General features: G+C 33.9%; 1 protein-coding gene across 5 annotated transcripts; it reads left to right on the forward strand.

The window, feature by feature from the left end:
• The first annotated feature begins 568 nt into the window (after positions 1-568).
• On the forward strand, positions 569-24,016 carry LOC127868641 (serine/threonine-protein kinase LMTK1-like). Of its 5 annotated transcripts, none has more exons than XM_052410569.1 (13): positions 569-651; positions 5,172-5,297; positions 6,654-6,846; positions 7,257-7,327; positions 7,993-8,120; positions 8,413-8,500; positions 9,829-9,938; positions 10,939-11,023; positions 11,556-11,674; positions 16,158-16,307; positions 16,787-18,371; positions 21,101-21,119; positions 21,712-21,852. In XM_052410569.1, coding segments are annotated over exons 2-13 (2,652 nt in total). In that variant the 5' UTR covers positions 569-651; positions 5,172-5,195; the 3' UTR covers positions 21,714-21,852. The 5 variants fall into 5 exon arrangements, with proteins under 5 accessions (XP_052266529.1, XP_052266532.1, XP_052266528.1 ...); XM_052410572.1 differs by having other exon boundaries at positions 16,787-18,044; XM_052410568.1 differs by lacking the exon at positions 21,101-21,119 and having other exon boundaries at positions 21,712-24,016.
• The last annotated feature ends 684 nt before the right edge of the window (positions 24,017-24,700 follow it).

Consider the following 24,700-nt stretch of genomic DNA (forward strand, 5'->3'; position numbering starts at 1 on the left):
AGCTAGAAAAGTGATGTATAAACAAAAAATAATTAGACCTTTTTAATAATAATAATAATAATAATAATAATAAGTAAATAAATAAACAAATAAATAAATAAATATATAAAAGTGCTTACTATTTTGTCGATTTGATGTACTGTAAAGTAAAAAATTATCGATCTTAATAATTTCATCAAATTTCTAGCATGCAAACATGTAAAACAGCATTGCATATTATCAATAAAAATATACCATAAACTTTATTTTATCATGCTTGATAGTATACAAAACACCCAAACTTGTATATTATGTTGTTGCTACATCTTTTACATGGAAACAACGTTGTTAAATTTTTATGCGGCGTCGACTACTAATTAGTTGTATGTAACCTCTTCAAATCATAACCAGTCTCAATAGTCTCAAACATAAAACAATAAACACATACAATAGTGTAAAGAACACGTTTTATAAAAAAAAATAATAATTGTATGTGTATTGTACTCATTAAATAATATATATCTACTATATTTGCTATCATTAAAATATTGAATTGTTTTGTCCAAATGTTAATTACGATATAGACTAGAGAATATAAAATTTCAGGAAGTGAGATTGGAAACGAAATGAACACGATGAATTATTTTTTCATATGATATTCCTTTTATTCGGGTAATAAATTATTGTTTGCGCTTTTATTGATCGATTTCATTATCTACAAAGGATTATTTATGGAAGGCCTTAAAGTTCAGTAAAAAGATTTGTTCGCATCTCCTTATTCTGCTGGCATTTTAATGATTGTGATTCATCAATTTCATGTTTTCTTGTCCATAGCATTACAATTATAAAAAATAGTTGCAATAATCCAACTTCCAGCTACTGGCCCTTCAGATCCCTGGGAGTTAAAAGGTGTAAGTGAAACAGTCAGATGCATGTTGGGTGTACAGTTTGTAAACCAGTTCCGGATAATTAGCAACCCTAATAAAAGCTGATTCCTTATCAGTTCAATGGGAGAATAGCGGTAAAAACCAATACCACTCTCACTTAATTATAAATAAAACCATTTTTTTATGATGCAAAGCAAAAAATTAAAAATTTATTAAAAGAGAAATGTTTTCTCTAATCATGCATATAAATTTCATTTCATTATTATTCCATAAGGTTAACTAAATATGCAGTTAATTGAGACATTTATGAGAAGAATTATCCCAACCGCCTCGTACCGATTTTCAGAGTACTTGCATCAACATGTGCGTGTTTACAATACAACTGCGGATATGTCAAACATCATGAATATTCATGAGATTGCAGCGATTTTTTTCCTTCTTTATAAAGTACCGGTAAACAGCACTTTCCCAATTACGAAAAAACTACAAATTTCCCAATTGCTGGCCAAAAAATTCCCAATTTAAGGTTAAAAAAAAAAAAAAAATGTTTTTTTTTTTTTTTGGAAAATGCAATATTTTGTTAGTTTCCCTGTGCAGCTCTATGGTTTGAACCTAGGTAAATATAATATTGACAGCTTGAAAACACTTAGTTATCAATTTAAAAGTATTTGGGAGTATAAAATCAAATACACCAATTTCCCAATTTGAGGGTTTCACGACTCGATTTTTCCCAATTTGAGTGTTTTCACGACTCAATTTTTCCCAATTGGACCGGTACGGGTACTTTTCCCAATTAGACAAAAAAATCGCTGGATTGACGTCATCTTGTTCGCGAATGAATGAACTTTACAACAATGTTTTCAAAATTGACGTAGGACCACCCTTCGCCGAGAAAATAGTACCCGACTTTGACGTTGAATAAAATGACTTGTGATGGGCCAATCAAAATTTTGAACGTAGTTTTAAAAACAAGAGAGTCTAACTTAAATGTTGATAACAAAATTATTGTCCGCAAATGAAAATTAGGTACCCGCATCTTTAAACAAAGACACGCACTTATTCAATTTGACCTCGATTTACCTGCAAGAGGGAGGCGCCATTTTTGTTTTGCTTCGCTAATCGCTATCGTAGTAATAAGTCGGAATTAATTTAACCATACTGGCGTTAACTATACAGTAAACACCAGAAAAGGTTTGTAATGATCATATTCTGTTATATTGTGTTTGAATTATGTTGAAATGGTATAATATAAATATTAAAACCAGCTTTTCGGATCGATTGCAACGTTCGCTATTTGACACGCAAACCATAACCATTATCTGAATGAATATTTCAGCATCGTGTTATGCATGCTTCATATAATCGCATTAAAATGGTTGTTAATATCAAAACAAATCAAAACAGATGAATAAATGCGTTTTTCTATCAGTATTTACGTAAAAAAACGTATTGTTTGAATCGGGTACGAACTTAAAATTTTAATCGCTTGTTCGTACCATTTGTTCGCGATTTTGCAAAGTTGTCAGATAATGAGTGTAAACGACAACAAAACAATTTTTTATATGCATTTTATTAGTAAATACATATTTGATATGTTTTGTTATTTTTTCAGTGTGTCTTGCTGAAGGTGAAAGACTTCAAAGAGTAATATCTAATGATGGAGTACCCAGGTCCCTTCTGCTAGGAAGTGGGACTCTGCTGCAACTCCATCATAACCCCTTCAGGAGAGAAGAAAGGCCAACATACTGATTTTCTTCTATAAGGTGGTTGAGGGCTGGTATCAGCCATCATCGGCATGCCTAGTCAAGACTTCCTTACCCACGTCCGGCAATCTCAATGCAGAGTTACCCCCATTAGACTTTCTCAGACTTTAACGCAGATAACATTGTTGAAAAATACTCTTACAAAAACTATAAAGTGTTTCATACCAATCAAGTGTATCACGGACACCCTACTATATAAGAATTTTTTTCCCTTAGACATTTATAGAGTGGAACAATCTAGAAGAAAGTTTTGAGCGCGCAGACACAGTATGCAGTTTCAGGTTACCTGTCCTACAGTGGGACTAACCACCATCTACCGTTGCGCCAATGACGAAAGGGCCTGCAATGTACCCGTCCAGATCCAGAATGTAGCAAGTTGAAAAACCCAGTTCATTGATAAAAGGAATCGTCGTTGAAATATTCAACTTCACGAAGAAGAATAGTTATGACTTAAAACATTTTGTAGAAATGCTCTGTATGCTAAATGATGACTAAGACTGGTTCCCATTAACTCCGACATCAAAGTAAACAGAATTCTTGAGGGTAAAAAGAAGTTGGTATGTAAGAAGAAAGTTCCTAGTTTTCAAACTGTTGAACAATTACTGAGAAAAGACTTAGTGTTAAAAAAAAGCAAACTGCTAATGGCTCTGAGCAAATATGTGCCATGTCGAATGAGGAAGGGTCATTTCAAATTTAAGGAACTCAAAAAATACTTCTCTAAATTGTCCTTGAATGTTTTTGTACTGAAATATTGAGATGTTGCATTGAATTGTTCCATATGTAAACACTTTACATTATTGCAGTTTATTTGTTTAATGTTACTGTAGTATTGACTTATTAAAGATTTTCACCATTTAAAAGTACATGTTGTGATGTTATGCTTTTGGACAATTCAAGTTGCGAAAAAACACACCAAATTGTCACTTTTCAATGAAAATTAGGGTACTATACCCATTTCTGATCAACAAAATAATGCTTTTATTGTAATCTACAGGAAAAATGCCATCAGTATGCCAAATTTCAACTTTATACCATGTATAGAACAAAAAATACAGAAAAAAGAAACCTAAAATTATAGAATGCGGGTCCGCGAATCGACAAACAACTTGAAAGCTTTATATAAGGAAAAAATTCACCAAAATGGCTATTTTTCCGAAGATTCAAATTACCATAACTTTGAAAGTAGTTGATATAAATTGATAATTCAAACTGATCTGAGCAGGATTTTATGAGATCTTTAAGATAGTATCAAAACATTAAAGATTTTTGTGAGTTGTAATTTTTATCAGGGTTGCTAGGATAATCAGCAGTTCCAATTAATTTGTATTTTATTTTCCATAATGCCCCAATAAAAACAAAATGATAAGTGTCTACGGTATACATTAGGTAAAGGAATAAATTAACAAACTTTTAGCAAGAAAGCTTTTGTATTATGCTTGCAGGGGGGATAAATGCAGCAAAAAGTTAAGCGGAACTGATTGAATAAGTTATGTTTTGACATGTGCATATGGATAAAGAAGGCTTTATTATTTTCAAATAAACTTTTTGCTGGTTGAAAACAAATGCCATGACAATGTTTTGCAATACTAATTCTGTAAGTTAAATGATTTTTAATAATTTTCCCAAGGGTGAACTTTAATTGGCTATTTTCGACAAAAAACTGCATATGCCGTCTGGCCTAACCTGTTATCATACAAAATAAATTTTACCCTTTATTTTTACATCTTCTCACATTGACACTAAATCCTGAAAGAAATTATTGTGGTCAAAAGAATGAACGTTTTTTGCCGGGTTATTCTAAACTGGTTGACTGACTGTACCTGTCTGAATGTTTTTAATCATATGATGTAAGTTGTTATTTGTTTAAGAAAAAGAGTCCAGACCGTGAAAATATGATTTTAATGCATTATTTAAACAAATAGTAATATGGTGCAAGTATAAAACATATTTTTTTTCTAAATTTATTCCTTACAAGCAGAAGTTCAGCCCTTTTACAACTTCGTGACTCGTTTTTAACAATATTGAGGGGAACGCAACTATTTTTTGCCAGTAATGAAAACAGGTTGAAACTTATTTTTCACAAAGTTTGGGGCCAAAGGCTGCTTCAAAACGTCATGAAAAATATAGCCCTTAAGACTTGGCAAGCCTGGTATCATACATGTATGTCCTCTTCCAATAAATGAAATAAGAATATACCTTCTTGCAACTTCTAAGAAAATTAAATTTTCTTAAATGCATGCACCCTCTGAAAACAGGGTATTCTCATTGAGATTTCGACAAAAGCACAGTACTTAAATAAATGTTCATTTTTCAACGTAGTCCCTAATGAAGGGCACCAAAATGTTAAAGACACATAGGATACAGAAAATAAGAAAAAGCAAACCATTACTTCCAAATGGACCCTGGATGGATAGACATTTCCCTCAAGGAACATTTAAGACTTTTGGGGTCCCAGGGGAGCTCCTTAAGGCCTTTGGAACATGATATTTTTACAGCAAACAAAAAGAAACTTATTGTTTAAAATATAATTATTTTGTTGTAGGCACCTGTGAGCCATAGCAAAACCATGGTTTTTGTAGTAATTATGCTGGGTGCAGCTGTGCTGTGCTGTAGTGTGGTGTTTGTGTTTGGCTGTGTGTGCCACCTCTTCAAGAGAGGAGGATTCACAGTAAGCCAGATTGTTGTTATTTAGCTGTTGCTTTCCATTTCTTTGGCAGTCAACTAAAACTATTTGCTAGTTGCTTCTCTTAAAGATTTTGATTGCAAATTACTAGTATAACTTGTATTTGTATAAAGTAATGTATACACTGCATCTCCATTATATCGCCGTTCACGAGATCCACAGATCACAATATATCTGGATCGCAATATATCTGTATTGCAATCAGGGATCATATTTTCCCGCAACATCAATCGGTCCGGATATAAATTGGGAAAAAGTATCCGAAAAATTTATGTCCGAAATCATGACAAATTACGTTAAAATATATACCCATTGATTTTGCCATTCATGAATGTGGGATAATAAATGTACAAGTAAAATTCCTTCAGGTATTTTTTTAAACGGAACGAGTTTTCTCAACTGGATTTATCATTTGCTATTTCATTGTGTGCTTTTTTATCAGACTTTTTCATCGATGTCAATATTTAATCTGTGTTAGTCTATACCGATGTTTTAAATTGTTGTCGACTCCATAATAGCTTACAAACATGCACTGAACCAAACAAATGTCTGTGCGTAGGTTAGCTACTGACAATAACGAACCAAATAATAAAGAAATAATTCGTGTACATAATAATTTGTTGTCAAATAACCCACGGCTGATAGTTTGGATGCGTAGGGATTTAATCGCGAGAGCGAAACATATGAAACCACGCATCGAATTTTCCGGTCGTGAGTTATTCAACAACAAAGTATAAAGTATACGAATTATTATCGATTCTTACAAGGTTTTACTAAAGATTAATACAATGCATAATATTTTTCTTGTGAACTATTTTATGTGAAGTTCCGCCCATAAAAATAACTTTCGGCTGTTCTGTCGATCAGATCCGTCGACTTTCATTCATAATTATATTACCGGATTATTACGCTGGTGGAAAATATATCGGCATGTTTTGTTTAGTTACAGCGCTAGCTTTCAGACGCGTCTTTTCCGATGCGTCTTAAATCCGCTGTTCACAAGTTCTTGATTCTTGTCTCACGTGCAATAAACCGGTCCTGACCGGTTTAGAGACTGCATCGAATGGTTTATCACACATAATCGAGATAAGAATGTCATTAGGGTATGTTAGCATGTACACGGTGTAATCGATTTCATGACATGGGAATTTAAGCAAACAGAATCGGACCGACTGTTTGGGATTTTCAATCGGTCTTTCATGACCCCAATCGGTCTAGGACCGACAAAACCGAAAAAAATATGATCCCTGATTGCAATATATAGTTTCTAAATATCACATTATCTAAAATATTGTTTTTGTATATCTAATGTATATTATATATAACTACTTATTTTTTCAGAGTTTTGAGGATGAGGAGTCTGGAAGAAATGACCTGTCCATGTACACCGGTCATGACAGCTCACATGACATGACCAATGTGACATTTGAACCCCTTCCAGACATACTTGCAAAGACTTTAAGCACCCGCGCACTGCGTCCGCGTATTGTCTGCAGTGACACTCAGAAACAATCTGAGGCTTCAAAGCTTGTCAGTATGTATGCATGGTTTCACATCAATATTTTATTACCTCTTGCCCAGAGTTACATTGAACATGAATATGACCCCTGTGAAAAACAGTTGCCAATGAAGTCATTTCTTGTTAATGTTTAACAATAATTGACGTGGCCGACAGGCAACCTAATTTGGAAAATCTTTTTTCGCAAAGAATATTAACTTGGTAAGGGCAAGCCAGATAGGACACTAATTGCTTGTTTCATCTCAAGGCACCCTTTCTATATGGTTAATGATAAACTGTTTGGAAATTTTTAATGTAAGCTGAAGTGCTGTATAGATAATGTTATTTACTGGTATACACATTTGATAATTAAATACCCATACAAAACAGCATTTGCTTTTTGTAACTTGTACTTTTAGAAATATAATAGAAATCTTCATTTCCAGCTGTGTTTAAACCATTTCCGAGAAATCAGTTGCTGTACATCAAAGAAATTGGGCTTGGATGGTTTGGCCAGGTATTGTTTTCATGTTAACATATTGTCTGTCATACACAAATATATAGATAATTTAAACCTATATATATATAAAAGCTAGTTTGCATTGAAGCTTAAGGGCTGTACCAACTCTTCATTTTAAGGTTGTTTAAAGTACTTGAAGCATGAATGTTTTTAATAAAGAATAGAAAACATTTACTACGCCTCAAACTGATGCAAGAAAAGTATCAGTCCTGGTTCAGGCCTTATGACTACAAACGTTTGTTAAAACTTTGCTTAGCTTACGAATATTGACTAATGAGAGTTCAAGGTACAGATGATGTTTAAATGAATTGCTAAATATGCAAGAATAGCATCATGTTGACAAATGTTCATATTCATGGAGCCTGAATATCATGATGCCCCTTAATTGTCACTCTGCAGTTTGTACATTGAAGGAAGTGTTCATTGCTGAAAAAGTGTTTCTAAAATACTTAAATAAAAATGCGTTTGAATGCTGCAGATTAAAAATTAGTTAAAGGATGCAAACAGCAAAGTGCAGGGCTTAAGAAATCTCGTTTTCTTCATGTGACTCCATAAAAATTCACAAATGAAAAGAATTCTTGCACAATAATTTAAATTTGGCTAAAAAAGTATCTGGTAACTAGTTCTTAGACCCAGGATGTGTCTATCTGGTAATGCTGCAGGTGTTGCAAGGCAGTGCAGACAGTATCTCCCAGGACTCACGACAGACCCAGGTGGTTGTGAAAGTACTGAAGGACGATGCAACCGCCAGTGAGAAGTCTCTATTCCTGGAGGAAGTAGCACCCTACAGGTCAATGGACACTCTCTGCTATATTATTGTTGTAAAGCTTGAAAAACATCTTGACATCTGACTTAGTTTATTGGGGGTTGATTCCATAAAATAATCCACATTTAATATTTCTGTTTAAAAAAAATATGGTCAACTTTCAGACACCACCAATCTGTTTTAGGTGGAATTATACAACTGGAAACAGCAGTGCATGTTTTCAAAAACACACATGCTGACTTATTAATACATTTTATATGATTTAGCCAAGTTCAATCTTTCAGAGATATTGCAACAGTTTCTTGTGTACATATAGGGACTTGGAGCATGTTAACATCATTCAGCTACTGGGGCAGTGCACAGAGACCATACCCTTGCTGGCCATCCTGGAGTACCCTCCCTTGGTGAGTGATAGTAACATTTAAGTGTGTAACAGTTGTTTTTAAGGACGACAAAACTTATGCTTAACATTTTTGAGCTGCCAAAATCCACTTGGAAAATGTCTGACATATAGAAAACATTGCAGATTCAATTTGCTATTTAACTTGGTGACAGAACATTTAATTAATATTTCATGACTCTTAACATATATTTACATACATATCATGTTGTGCTATGACTGTGTAACAGTATAATTATTATGTTAGTTCAAATATGGACGTGTAACTGTTGGCATTGTTACCAGAGTTTCATGTTCATTTTTTCTAACCAGGGTTTTATTAAATAAACTTTTTAAGACATTGCTTTTAATTCAACATTAATTAACCCTCTACCACTTAGGTACACGTTTTGAAGCATTTGTAGTCCCTTAGAAAGTTAAATCTAATTTACTGTAAAACCATTAAATTTCGTGTGGTACCAATTTTCGTGGATTTCGTTGGTCCGCTGAACCACGAATTCAAATACCAACGATAATTTATAAATTTTTAATCCGAAATCGGTCATTTCGGAATGTCATGTCCGACATTTTCTTTTGTTGTCAGTTATCCGAGATATTTGTTTTTTGTAATAGTTACTTCACTTCAAATAAACTAAAACAGTTTACAGATTTATCACATATGTCAATTAGTGCCAATTAGAGTTACAAGTTAAAGTTAAAAGAGACATAACGGTTTTCACACATGTATTTTGGGGACCTTATTACTCAATTGTTACCACTAGGGGACCGATTGTGCTGAGAATTGCAAATATTGTCAAAACAAAACTGATGGCACTTAGCGAGCTGGTACCCACAGATGCGTTGCTTTATCGCTCTTATCGACAATTATCGGCAACACTTTCATGCTTCAGTGCACATTAACCTTAAGTCTTGCTGTCAACACAAATTAGCAGATGATGCTTTATCATTACTCTGGTTGTTTTAATAAAAGTTTAATTATTATGACGGCCAGTCTTCCCCGAAAATTTGAAATCCACGAAATTACGTATCAACGAATTAGATGTTTTTATTTGAAATCCACGAAATTACATGTCAACGAATTAGTTGTTTTTTATTTAACCACGAAATTTCATACCGACCAATTTCTGTACGTTTACAGTAAGACCTTTCTTACTAGATTCAAGTTTTAAAGGCTTCAATTCCAACCCTTAGATACTGATGAGCAGCAAACAGCATAAAATCTGAACAGGCTGCAAGTTACGTGGGAAAGGGTTAAATAAATATTATTTTGCCAAGTTTCATCCAGGAATAGTATTTGTGACAGGGATTGTATGTATATGATGTGTATACCAGGGAGATCTGAAGTCCTACCTCATGTCCAACAAGAGGGGACCATTCATACAGTTTGCCATGGACGCTGCCAGGGGACTGGCGTGCATGCATAAACACTCATACATTCACCAGTAAGAATCAGCTTGTTAACAATGTTATCGTTTTTAACCAGGTTTTCCGAAGGAAAAAACTGGTTATTAGATTGGCGAATGCGGGCGGGCTGGCGGGCTGGCGGAATAAGCTTGTCCGGGCCATAACTATGTCGTTCATTGTCAGATTTTAAAATCATTTGGCACATTTGTTCACCATCATTGGACGGTGTGTCGCGCGAAATAATTACGTCGATATATCTCCAAGGTCAAGGTCACACTTTGAGTTCAAAGGTCAAAAATGGCCATAAATGAGCTTGTCCGAGCCATCACTATGTCGTTCATCGTCAGATTTTAAAATCATTTGGCACATTTGTTCACCATCATTGGACGGTGTGTCGCGCGAAATAATTACGTCGATATCTCCAAGGTCAAGGTCACACTTTGAGTTCAAAGGTCAAAAATGGCCATAAATGAGCTTGTCCTGGCCATAACTATGTCATTCATTGTGAGATTTTAAAATCATTTGGCACATTTGTTCACCATCATGGGACGGTGTGTCCCACGAAAGAATCACGTCAATATCTCCAATGTCAAGGTCGCCACGACTAAAAATAGATTTAAATAAAAAAAACTTACAAAGGGGGTTAATTTTTTTTGGTCATTTCAAAAGTTCAGTTTGAGTTTTCTCCCTTTATCAGATTTTTTTTTCACAATGAAATCCTGGTTTTGTGACAATTTTGTCCCTTGTTTTTATTGAAACACTTCTTGCAAATGCCATTGTTAGTATGGTCACTTGCCTTAAATTGAAGACTAGTAGATAGAAGCAAGAAAATATCTAGAGTTTTATTGTTCCAATTTGTATTATAATGTTTCTGATGTTTAAATATCTCTAATTGTCTTATGGAAGAGATTGGCTCTTGCATTTGAATTGGTGTAAGAAGTCGTAGTTTTTCTTGAAGAAGTAAAAAAATGTTATATTCATAAAGTATTGCAGTCATTCATGATGTTATTATACACACATAAAATGATGTAATTGCAGTGACTTTGCAGCCCGGAACTGCATGCTTATGGCAGACCTTCAACTGAAGATTGGAGATTATGGCATTGGAGAAGACCTTTTTAGGGTATGATGCATTTAATTGAGCATCGTGGTAAGAAAGCAACTGACTTTCTTTAAATAAGCTTAGTATTTAAATTAGCATCTCAAGGTTAATGAATGCCTTTGCTGGGCTTTGAATGTTTAGTTAAATATGTGAAAAACAGGCTGCTTGCATTGTAATACATTGCATTTGGTTTACTTTGTCAACTTTAAACTAGGTACTAGAAAGATTTGTTTAAAACTGAATAAGTTAAGATACTAAGAAAGCATACTAAGAAAGCTTGGACTTGGATACAAGTACCGTCAACCCTGTTTTTCTTAGTTATGTTTTAGGTAGATATAAATCCTTAGCAGTACGGTATATTTCCAAATTAATGCACCATATCAGTGCTAGTGTTACTTTAGTACAATTAAATTGCAACCATCTTCCAGAAATCAGTATATGTGTGAAGAAGGTTGAAACAATTTTATTTAGAATATAAATCAAATATGGTATATACCAGTCAGTCTTTAGCGATTCTGCCTATGATGGAATGATATTTTGGTTGATAACACAGGAGGATTATTACGACACTGGTCGAGATTTGCTGCCAATTCGCTGGATGTCTCCAGAGTCACTAGAGGTGAAACAAGGCGTGTGGCAGGTCAATAACTTCACAGTCCAGTCTAATGTCTGGTGAGAACAGTAATTATCCCCCCCCCCCAAAAAAAAAAAAACAAAGGTGGGGGTTTATTGCTTTGTATTTGTCTGGTGGTCGGCTAAGATGACTTTTAGCTTCCACACAATATCTAGGAAACGCTTTGACCTACAACCTTGCAAACTTGAATTATAATTTCATAAGAAGAAAGTAAAACCCATTTAGCTCGACAATTATATATGAAATATATATAGTGGAGCTATCCTACTCACCCCGGCGTCTGCGTTCCCGTTAGCATTAGCGTGCAAATGTTAAAGTTTGCATACCACCCAAATATTTCCTATGTCCTTTGACATATTGCTTTTATATTTTGCATACTTCTTTACCAACATGACCCCAATCTATAAACAAGAGCAGACAACTGCAGGGCTTTCCACAGGCCATTTAACGATCTCTTGCCGGGGCACTTGAATTTCGAAATCAGATTCCCCGGGGCGCTTGAAATTTTCTGATCAGTGTATTTTTCAGTAAAAGAAAGTGGAGATTGTAAAAAAAAATCAAGGTTTCTCTATCAGTGTTTCAATCTTCCCTGTTTTAAAAGAGCACTCGGTACCTACTTTCAAAAGTAATCGCCATGAACACCACATGGGGTAATGATCAATCCACTGATAAGAGAATAGCATGACGCGCGTATCAATTATTCTAGCCACATTACACAGTCATTTAAATGCTGACAAGGATGTATCAGGTAACTTTCCAGTCGTCAAACTGTGATGTTCATCGTCCAATCGGTTACGCGAATGCTTATGAGGGCGGGGTTAACTATCGACCATTATTTTTTATTGACGTCGGGCACGAAGTAAGAGTTTATCGCAGCTTGATTAGCAAGAAGTTGTACCATTTACGTAATATAAAACCAGTAACTAGTACAGTACAGTAAATTAAAGACGGTTTTGGGCATCATCATCACACCTTTTTACTGTAAACAAGTGTTACCTATGACTCATAATTAATACGAGAAATTAATTGCAAGTGGTTAACAATTAATTACTTAGAGTGAGTAAGTTGTGCAAATAACTCCCGGTTACAATTATGCGATAACAATTTAATTCCAGTACATGTATATATCATCATGTCCATTTATAGAACTGATTCACCTCGTTTTTCTGACATTTATTCGACACGTAATGCGCTTTAACAAATTTTCGTTGAATTAATTACGCACACTTGTAACTGTTTCGTCCGATAATCGACACTTAGAAGACTGATGATGGCAACCGGCTGTACTCCTCATGGACAACGTGAATTTCATGCATAATTCTGTCAAAACATTTATTTGACTCGTAAAGTGTTTAAACAAATTATCATTGAATTCATAAGGCAACTGTTAATATTTGTTGAAATCTCAAATGGGAATAATTAAATTTGTAATCCGAAACCCATTCCCGTAAGTCGATGTTAATAACGCGTTTTTAATCCGAAACACACTTCAGAATGTAAATGTTACCGCAACGTTAAAATATTCTTGCTTCAAATTAGCAGTGCAAATTTATTTTGTGTCGAATCTTTTTCTCAATTAAAAAGAGCGCGAAAATTATGCAGCATGTACAACTTCCCGTTATTTGCATTGAAAGCTTGCGTGTATTTAGCGTTTTAACAAGCGCACAACGCGTCAGGAGATTGACGCATGTTCAGAGGCAATATTTCATCAAATCTATAAATAGTCACTTAAAATTTATTTGATACTATAGAAAAATGGCAAGGTTTGTGTTAAAGAAATAATTGAGAGCTTTCAACGTAAATATTTACCAGAAAGTGATTTATAAAAATGGGATTATCGGGTAATATATAGAAACTTGAAAAGTAGTAAGTATACAGTAATAGAGTCGGGTTGAAACGGATGTATTGGGGAATCGTTCGAGTCGGGATTTAACTATCTGTGCGGGAAAGTTTTAAAACAATATAATTTTTTTTATATATTTTTAAATGACTGGGGGATTTTCTTGAAGAGTCATAGCGCACCAAATGACCTCTTTTGACGCTGTTTTTCTTTGAGTTATAACGCACCACAGAACGTGAATTGACATGTTAAATTTAAAAAAAAATCAAAGTCGGGAGGTGTCACCCCTCCCGAACCACCCCTATCAGCCCCGGGGCGCCTGACAAAAATTCTGTGGAAAGCACTGAACTGTATCAAGCATTTTGACATAATTATTGCCCCTTTTATACTTAGAATATGCATATTATTGATAAATCTATGTTAAAGTTTGCGTACCACCTCAAATATTTCCTATGTCCTTTGACATATTACTTTTATATTTTGCATACTTCTTTACCAACATGACCCCAATCTATAAACAAGAGCAGACAACTGTATCTAGAATTTTGACAGAATTATGGCCCCTTTTATACTTAGATAATTGAACATTTTGCTTAAATTGTCATAACTTCTTTATTTATGCAACATGACCCCAATCTATAAACAAGAGCAGACAACTGTAACAAGCATTTTGACAGAATTATTGCCCCTTTTATACTTAGAATATGCAAATTATTGATAAATCTATGTTAAAGTTTGCGTACCACCTCAAATATTTCCTATGTCCTTTGACATATTGCTTTTATATTTTACATACTTCTTTACCAACATGACCCCAATCTATAAACAAGAGCAGACAACTGTATCTAGCATTTTGACAGAATTATGGCCCCTTTTATACTTAGATAATTGAACATTTTGCTTAAATTGTCATAACTTCTTTATTTATGCAACATGACCCCAATCTATAAACAAGAGCAGACAACTGTAACAAGCATTTTGACAGAATTATTGCCCCTTTTATACTTAGAATATGCATATTATTGATAAATCTATGTTAAAGTTTGCGTACCACCTCAAATATTTCCTATGTCCTTTGACATATTGCTTTTATATTTTACATACTTCTTTACCAACATGACCCCAATCTATAAACAAGAGCAGACAACTGTATCAAGCATTTTGACAGAATTATGGCCCCTTTTATACCTAGATAATTAAACATTTTGCTTAAATTGCCATAACTTCTTTATTTATGATCACATTTGATTCATACTTTGACAAAACAACACTTACCTGACATACCACAATGCACTCCACCCAAACCATCCCCCATGCCCCACCCCAAAATCCCCCCCCCCCCCACAAAAAAAAATAAAAAAAAAAAAAATTTTTTTATTATATTTTTGAAATATCATCTATTAAATGACCACACACCCACATTATACCCCCCTCCCTTTCCATGATGGCTTACGTTATACTGTCAAGAACTCGAATAGTCGAGCGCGCTGTCCTCTGACAGCTCTTGATATGTGTCAACAGGTAAAAAGTCAATGCCAAGGGCTTGTCACGCGTTTCCGCAAGATATCTTCGGAATACTTTGATTTAGATGATGAAAGGTAGCATATTGGTTACAACTGAGAAAGGGAAAAAGGCTGTTGACTTTGAGGTCGCCTTGTTAAAGGTCAAAGTCACTGGGTCTTGTAACATAAAATTTGTTTTATATTTAGCTCAACAGAACACAACATGCTCGATGTATGCTTTTGTGATTACGTTTTGTCTGTTTGTCGTCAGCATTACCATTTCCAGGTCAAATGTCAGACATTTGTATCTGCATGATGTCTTGGGAATGCTTTCACATCTGCTCATCTAAATTGGTTTTCTGGTTATTTGGTAGGAGATATAACGCATATATATTTTGAGGTCAAGGTCATAAGGCCATATACAAAAATATTCCACACAATTTCTTTACATACGTTTATGCATATTAGAGTAGTGGTTACATGGGTAGAAAGTAAGAAACCTTTTAAAATTGAGGTAATCAGGTCAAAGGGCAAGGTCACAGGGGCTTGTATCATGAGATTGGTGTCCACAAATATTTAGAAAAGTTTTAGGATCATATAAATAAATATGCTGGTTAGTTTAGATGCAGGATGACCCCTTCATGATTTTCAGTTTAAGATATTTAAGGTCAAGGTCACAATGATGGCTTTGTTGCAGGTCAGGGCATACATGTTTCACAAACATCTCTTCATTACTGGATACATTTAAGAAAAAAATAATGATGATAAACTTGTGGAAAAATAAAATGCTGAAATTGAAAACATTCAACATTTATTGTGTCAAATCATGGAGATAGTTCGCAGTCTGACTATCTTTTATAATTATATTATCTAGGCTAGAAGCCTTAATGATCTCAACATTTGAAACGGAACTCAAACCTTACATGTCTTTGTGTTTTTCATAGTGGGAAATTTACACACTTCATGTCTTTGATATACTTCTTTCCAATTTAAACATGATTGTAATTTTCACTGTTCACCAGCCCACGGAGACTGCATTATTAGAGAGGGAGAATCAAAATGCATTCAGTAAATTTGCTTTGCAATATTTCCAATAACTGTCTTTTTGTGTTAAATGCTTTTTACATCAGCTACAACAGCTTGTTTTATTGTAGTTCATAAATTCGTGGCTGTTGCTAGGTCACTGAGTGTGTTGCTATGGGAGATTCTTACTCTTGGGCGGAAGCCGTACAACAGCCTAAGGGATGAAGATGTGCTCCAGAAAGTAGTCCGTGAAGGATCCATCAAGTTGCTTCCCCCTGACACACATGTACCGCTGCATGACAGATGGTAACCTTATTCTCAAGTTGTCATAATTCACTGGATTGGGACACACACTTCACTTAGTAGTGTATTATTTGAATACTTGTTTTCAAACATGGCTTTGTTACTAAAATATAAGCACAAAAGAATATTGCTGAAACATTGGATATTGTTAACATTATCCATTTGAATTAAACATTTAAGGTTATATGTATTTCATATTTTAAATATTCAAATATTAATAAGGAATGAATGCTTCAAATTGAAATATTATACTTTTGACTTTGGGCTTCTTAAATCTTATAAAATCTTATTTATGGTATCTCAACGATTCACTACTAATGTACTAGTATGAAGATTCTTCATGCAATGTTTTAGGGTATTTACAGTGAAGTTGTTAAATGTGTTCGACCTTTTAAGTAGTTTTTAACTAGAATTCAACTGTAGTTATAAATATTGTATTTGATATATTATGTTTTTAAAGGCCTTAATGTTAACCATTGTAGGTTTGAAGTGATGGAGATGTGCTGGCAAGAGGCAGATGACAGGCCCTCTGCAGACGACATTCTTGCCTTCCTGCAGCAGATAGAGGAGGAAGTGACATCACAGTCACATGACCTAGTACAGACTGCTCCCTCAATAGAGACACATATCAAGACTGGTGTACAGTCTCCTGAATTTGAGTCAAAGTTTGTGATGTCAAAAACAGTAAACCAGTCCAATAAGCACATAGCAGAAGTTCTTGTACACAGAGTGGACAGAAGTGAAGGATTTGAAAGTGATTTCTCAAAAGATATCACAATAAGGAAAAACATTCATTCACAAGGATTTGAAGACAATTTTTTACCAGGTGCATCTTTGAGTGATTCAGAGCTACTACATAATGATTCTATCATTGCCTCAGGTGGTAATGATGTCGAGGGCACTCAGAGTTTTGGCAAGAACATGGGCAAGAATGTGTTTGATTCTGATCATAATCTAAACCTGCTCCTTCCACCGGTGCCAGTTCAGATGAGCACGCCAAGTAAGCCAAGAACAGAGGACCATCACTTACAAAACACTGCCAAGACTGAAGGATCTAGCTCAAACTATGTTACAGCCATAAGTGGTGCAGGATCCACTTCCAAAACACAAAATAAGGACACATCGTCGAACGCAGCATATTCAGTAAACACAGCACTAGTGTCAAGTCAAAAAGCCAAGAATTTGTTTGGTGAGAAGTCTGAAACTCAAAGCAGTGATGATGGTTATAAGACTGGTATAAGTAGCTCTGCACCAGACTTAGTGCTATCTCCTGACATTAAAACTAAATTTAGTAATACTGAGAATGAGGTTTCTGAAGACTCTGGCTCTGAAAGCCCAAGACTTGATTCAAAATCAAGCCCGAAACATGCAGATCTGGAAACTGAAAAGGCAAAGGAGCTTTATATGTCCAAAGGAGCGAGTCTGTCTTCTGTAAGTCTCAAATCTAGGTCACTGGGAACAATTCCTGAAGATGGAATTCCATCTGATAACACATCTCAGTCTGGTTTAGTGTTTGAAGAGAATGAGGAGAACGAAAACGAAGATGTTGGAATGAACTTTGAATGGGATGATTATGATGGAGAGCAGCTGGTAGGTCGGGTGCGGTACATGTCTGAAGACTCCATCCCCAGCACAAAGTCACCACGGCATGTGGATGTAGAGGAATGGCCATTTGACCAGGACTCAGGAAGTGAGTCTAACTCCAGGCCTGGCAGTCTGGCCAGTGAAAGCGATGCTGAGGTAACGAGGCTGTCCATCAACTCCAACTCCAGCATTGACACTAGGGCTAGGATTGCTAGCATTCTCACTAACCGTCTTAACTCTCTCATTAAAAATACTAACCCCACACCTTCCACAGCGCAAAGCATGTTTTATTCTTTATCTGATGATGAGGAAGATGCAGATGTAGCTAGTCCTGGTGAAATTGTTTCACAGGACTTGATTCAGGATAACATGGATGCATCTTTCAACCATGATTCTGGAGCGACCCTGGCCACAGTACAGGAAGAGGAGGAAGAGAATGAGGACTGGAATTATATCCAAAAGGAGAGCTCTTACCAGGAGCAGGTAACTGCATTTTATTTTTAAATTGCGTCTTGCATATAGTTAATGGCATATTATTTTTGTTTTTAATGGCATAATCAAATAACAAAATTTCCACCTGCAGTCTCAGTCTTTTGTAAGACTTCTGTATTATATTGTTAAGAAACATGTTAATTGTATAATATGATAATTACGATAATGGTAAATCTGCATGCATTTATACAGTTCATACTAATTTTTTTAATGCCCTCAGCATCTACATATGCCAGAAGGCATATACTTGGTCTGTCCCTATGTTGAGGTTAACCCATAATGACGCATATCATTTAACATCAATAACTCTTTCTGATATTGTTTTGATTAATTCATGGATAATGTCTTTGAACATGATTAATGCACCCACATTACCTGACCTCATTTTGAGCTCCACAATACCCAAATTCTGGACTTTTTACCCAAAAATGACCGTTTTGTCAACCATTTATATTGCTTCTGTCAAAGCATTGATACTTGATAGGATGTTGTCTTTAAATACTAGCAACACTCTGAACATTGACCTTCTTTTGGACTTGAAATTATTCTGGTCCCAATTCATGGTTAACCCAAAATAATGCGTATTGTCTTACATCATTAGGTCTTACTACAAACCTTTGATACTCGCATGGATGATGTTTTTGAACACAACCACATCACCTTACCTTATTTTGACCTTGACATTGAGCCACTGTTTGTTTTGACCTTGACATTGAGCCACTGTTTGACTAATTCAGAGTCTCCAAGTTCTTGGTTGACAGAAATTGATGTGTTTTTTCTTACATCTTTACTGCTTGCTACAAAGCTTTGATCATTGTGTGGATGTTATGTATGTACGCACTCAATACACCAACATCTCTTGACCTCATTTTGACCTTGACATTGACCTACTTTTGGACTTAGACTTATTCAAATGTGCCAATGAATCAATACTGAAAAGGCTTCCATTGGGAGCATGTTCAATTATTGAAGAAAGCATCTTGTAGTTTGATGGAAAATGTAAGCAAATGAGGTGTTAATATTAGATTTGCACTATTGAACTAAAGCTGTATCAAATTGTGCCCTTGTTAAAATGTTTACTATAAAAGAGTATTTAGCAGCGTGAATAACCAATTTTACAATAAGAATTCAGTGATTTTGAAATTGTATTTTTGATATCTAACTTTATACATTTGATACAGATTTGGATTAGATAATATTTAATTTTGTTATATGCTTTTTGTTGAGCCTTTGACTTATTTATGTTTGCTTTTCTTTATTTCATTGCGTATGTAAGTATTGTGGTTGAAAGATGCATTTTAATTAACTTGAGCTGATTTCTAGAGTTTGGTGTTTCTTATCTGTAGTTGGGAAATCACAGACTGTTGACACGTGATTTAGATTTTACATTTTTCAGTAGTCATCGGCAGTCTTTGTTTTCTCTTTTGATAATGAACAAATGCATCAAGGCACCAGATTTGTACTCATTTAGAGGGTCATACTTGTACAACTGAATGCTGATCTTATTTTGTCACTGGCTTACAATTTAAACAGCAAACAACTTGATAACATATTTTTGTAGATTTGAAAAATGATTATCCATAAACACGCTGAAATTAACAAAATCAGAGTCTGGAATGTTAGTTAGCTTGTTTGAATGCAATGCATTCACATTTTTTTTAATCTATGACAATATTTCTGAAAATTGTCATTTGACAAAATGTGAACAAGTCCCATTTTCTGAAAGAAAAAAGTGTACAACAATAAAACATCAATAACATAGCGTGAATACATCCAATAATAAAACTAAAATTTTATCCGAAAAAAATTGAACTGGCGATGATGATAGATCTAATGAAAACGCTGGTGCTTGTTACTTTATACATGTAATCTCTAATCTTATTACATAGTTGAGAGATTTCTTATGGGATTTAGTTGGGGTATTTATGAAAGACTGAATAAACTGATGCATTTGTTCATGGTTTGACAAAACACATCCTGATGAATGGAATCACATATTCAGTCTTGTAATAGTTTGCTAACTGTTTTTAATTGACTCTCTAACTCTCAGACTTTACATTATATATTAAGGACATTTGTATTCCAATATGTGCCATGGTATAAATGTATATTTATTACTTCTATATTTACATGTATATTATTGCATGTTCTTAACATCATGATAATGCTAGTGTAATACAATACATACGGAATTCTAGTGTAATACAATACATACAGAAGCTTTCAGATAAGTTCAAGTGTATGTACATGTAAACTGTATTCATGTACTTGTATAATCTTACATAATTATACATACAATCATATATCATTAGGATGCTTTTAGCATGTTTTATTGAATGGAACTGGGGACTCTAGAAACGGCATCATAGTATTTACTATCATTATTGTCGTCAAAAACATTTCTTTTCAATGACATATATACTCAAAGTCGTAATTTTACTTTAATTCTATGAATAATTTGTATTATGCAGTCTCTGAATTCTGTTACACGACATGTCATAAACTAATTTATTGGCCATCATCTTTATGTCTTCTTGGTTTGTTGCTTTTCTGTTTATTTAAGCATATTTTCTATTCTATCTTGAGTTCAGCTGTAATGAAATGTGAATGAACCATATGTACTAAGTATTGGAACCTGTCTCTCATTTGGTTTGGGATGAGTGAGTTGTTAGGACATATTTGAACAAACACTTCATGTTTACCTGTACTTGTCTGTCCAGGCACTAGAGTGGGATTTCTGTAAGTGTTTTACCTTGTATCCCAGATCATCCAATTATGGCTGTATCCACTTAATTTCCCATATCACCCATTTAATGTAATCTGCATCAAATGGGCTCCTCACTTTATTTAAACATTTAGTCTTATATTCCAAATAAACCTTATGGTATTAAATTGTTTTACAGATTTCGATTTTATGTATTAATAATACCATGTGTTTGGGTATTATGTTGGTATAAAAAATCAAAAAGATGTTTTTAAAATGATTTGTAGATTTAAAGCAATAATGTTTTGTGTATAATTTAATGTATATTTTCGATTTTACCTTGGTCATGTTTATTAATGCCTGCTTATGCATTTTATGGTGAATGTAAACAGCATTTCTGTGTATCATTTATACACACATCCCATGACTTCTGCAATATGTAATATCAATTCAAAAAATGTATTAAAGTATTTTCGTATAAATTAAAAACTCTTGAAAAGGTTTCCTTACTTGACATAATACATTTTAAATTAAATAAAATCATTAGTTGTTAAAACAATATTTAAATGAAGAGATGGTTATGTCATATATTAGTGTGGTTGAATATTTTGCTTATTTTTTTCACAGAATGATGACCTCATCAGACAAGATCTTGACTCTATAGCTGAACAAGTCCTTGGAAGCAAGCATCTTCAAAATGTGTCAGGTGTGAAAGTCAAGGTCTTAAACTCGCGGCATGATCCACTGACAGCTTCCGAGGACATTGACAGTATCGCTTGAATTCTATAATAAAGAACAACAGAAGTAAAGGGAATTTTCTACTGCCATTTAGATAACTTAGAACACATGAGCTACATTATTTATTTTATTCTGCATTTAGATATATGGGAGTTGGATGCTAAGTTTTTTATTGGATTTTTTTTATAGCTCGTCTGGGCACATATGCTCATGGGCACAATTTGTTCTTGGTGAGCACTTGTATTTATATTTTCTAAGGGTGAAGGTATGTTAAGCATTTATTAATCAGTTATTACATGAAATGTCACCAAAACTAGTTTGCATATTTTATATGAATATAATTATGTTATTGTAATTGTTATAACATTAAGTATGTAGCAGATTGGTGCAAACAAGTTAAATATGAGATTTAAACAAACTATTTTTAACATTATACATATCAGTTTGTGTTAGTTTAAAATAATTAGATGTTGAGCTCATAAATTATTGGTAACTGTTGTTAGTACCATACTTCATGTTTTTTAAATACACAATGTTATCCTGTCTGATATAAGATTATGCTATATATGTAATTATGTTTGTTTAATAACCAAAGAATGTCATTTTTTACCAATTGTCTTCATTTTGCTGATTTGTTCTTGCAAGTGTGTTGTTGGCTTGATATTGGGCTTATTTTTGTTGTAGATGTAGTTAATTATTCTATGTCCTTGATTGGCACCATACATACATAATGTAATTATGAGATCTGTTGAATGTTACCTTGGTCAGTTAATAGTATGATATGTAAAAAAGCAGTCCTTGTTTTCTGAGATTTACTTTTATATCATATCAAGCAAATCGCCATTTCATTTTACTATTTTTTTTACAAATGTTTGTTTAATTTAGGTGGTTAGATCAACATTAAATATATTAGTGACACTCAGCTGCAGTCAAGGGCTTCCACTCTTGCAATATGTATCAATTGATGTTTGAGCCATATGTGTGTGTTGTTTTGGGACACAAAACCAATGTACATTTATAATTTATTTTGAAATGAACAATCTTAAAATGTGTTGACTACTAGGATTTTATGAGGTGTATTATTTGTATAATTATTATTATTCTCACCACTGTTGTTTGTTTGTTATTTTGTGCAAATACATGTGTATCATTCATCTTTTCTAGTCATTGTGTAAAAAAGTTTTTTAATTGTTATTTAGTGTGTTGTAGCCTACCATGGCCAATGATAGGCAAGCACACTACAGGGCCCGTATTCACCAACCCATTCTTAGACTTAAGAATAAAGAATAGACTTAGAACCAAGAAAAATGTGTTCAGTGTTTGAATATATACAGGCCTCCACTGGTGAGTATGTCATTAACAAAATGTTCTAAATGAAGAATAATATAGAGACGTTTATTGCAGAGTTTGACTCAAAATTAAAGAAATTCTTGAATATTCTAATTTAAAGAATTTTCTTTATTCTTAGACTTAAGTCTAAGAATTGTTTGGTGAATACGGGCCCAGGTTCCAACTTGGAGTCATTTTAATGGAAATTAAATTAATTTAATCGTCGAAATCCAGTGTCTCCAAACTATGTTATGGTTAAATAAAGTTGTCTGTGATTGTTCTATTGTGAAAGTATACTAATAATGTGTACTTGAACTATGTTTTGTTTATGTATGATGGAAAATGTGTTATATTTGTGTAATTAACATGATGAGTTAACTCCATATCATCAATATCAATATCGTTATTCACATCACAGCTAAAAATACAATTTAGACCAAAATGCATTTCCTTATTTCACGAAATGAAATATGTTTCACTTATATCTGAAAAGATTTCTGAATGACTATGAACAAATAACAGAAGTTATATTGTTTTGTTTTTATGTACGGTAAGTGTCTGCAATATTCATGTAATAAATGTATTATGAAAATTAGCCTTTATAAAAATTAAACCAGTTAATGAAGGAAACAAAACACTTGTTTACATATCACTTGGAAATGGCAGTTATTTGCTTTTTGTCCCCTACCGGTTTCACCGGAGGGGACTTATGGTTTGCGCTCTGTCTGTCTGTCAGTCCGTCACACTTTTCTGGATCCTGCGATAACTTTAAAAGTTCTTAATATTTTTTCATGAAACTTGCAACATGGATAGATGGAAATATGGACATTATGCGCGTCATTTCATTTTGTTCCTACATCAAAAATTGTGGTTGCTATTGCAACAAAAAAAAAAAAAATTCAGAAAATGGTGGAATTTCTGACAATTGTGGAGCCGGTAGGGGACCATATTGCTTGACAATAGCCTTGTTTAGTTTGATATATATATAAAAAAAAACATATGTATGTGTATCTCCATTTGAATTGTTTTCCTTATTGAGCATATAAAATGTGTCAGTTATGTAAACAATTACATCCAAAACCTTTGTGTATGATTTTTTTCAATGACGTTCAAACTTATTTCCTGACATACATATGTTAAATGCTGGTTGCATGTTAGAATTGAAAACATGTTTTAACATGAACAGAGACTTGAATAGCTTGAGCATTGATCTAATAGTTTGAGCTATACTACACACCCATATGTCGGCAGCAGCATCAGGCTCTGGTTAAGGTTTGCTTGAAACGTTTGTGTTCGACCTGCAGTTGAGCAAACTTTATTTTCTTTTGTACTTAAACCCTTGCCCCCCATAAGAAACAAAGTGAAAATGGCTTTTGCAACCAGCATAAAACCAGAACTCGCAGTCTGTTCAGGTTTTATGCTGTTTGCTGCTCATCAGTAACTAAGGGTTGGAAATGAAGCCTGTAAAACTTAAATTTAGCAAGAAAGTTATTTAATTAAATGTAACTTTCTAAGGGACTATAAATGCAAAAAACTTATCTAAGTGGTA

The sequence above is a fragment of the Dreissena polymorpha genome, chromosome 2 (genome assembly GCF_020536995.1).
Source record: "Dreissena polymorpha isolate Duluth1 chromosome 2, UMN_Dpol_1.0, whole genome shotgun sequence".
Classification (NCBI taxonomy): domain Eukaryota; kingdom Metazoa; phylum Mollusca; class Bivalvia; order Myida; family Dreissenidae; genus Dreissena; species Dreissena polymorpha.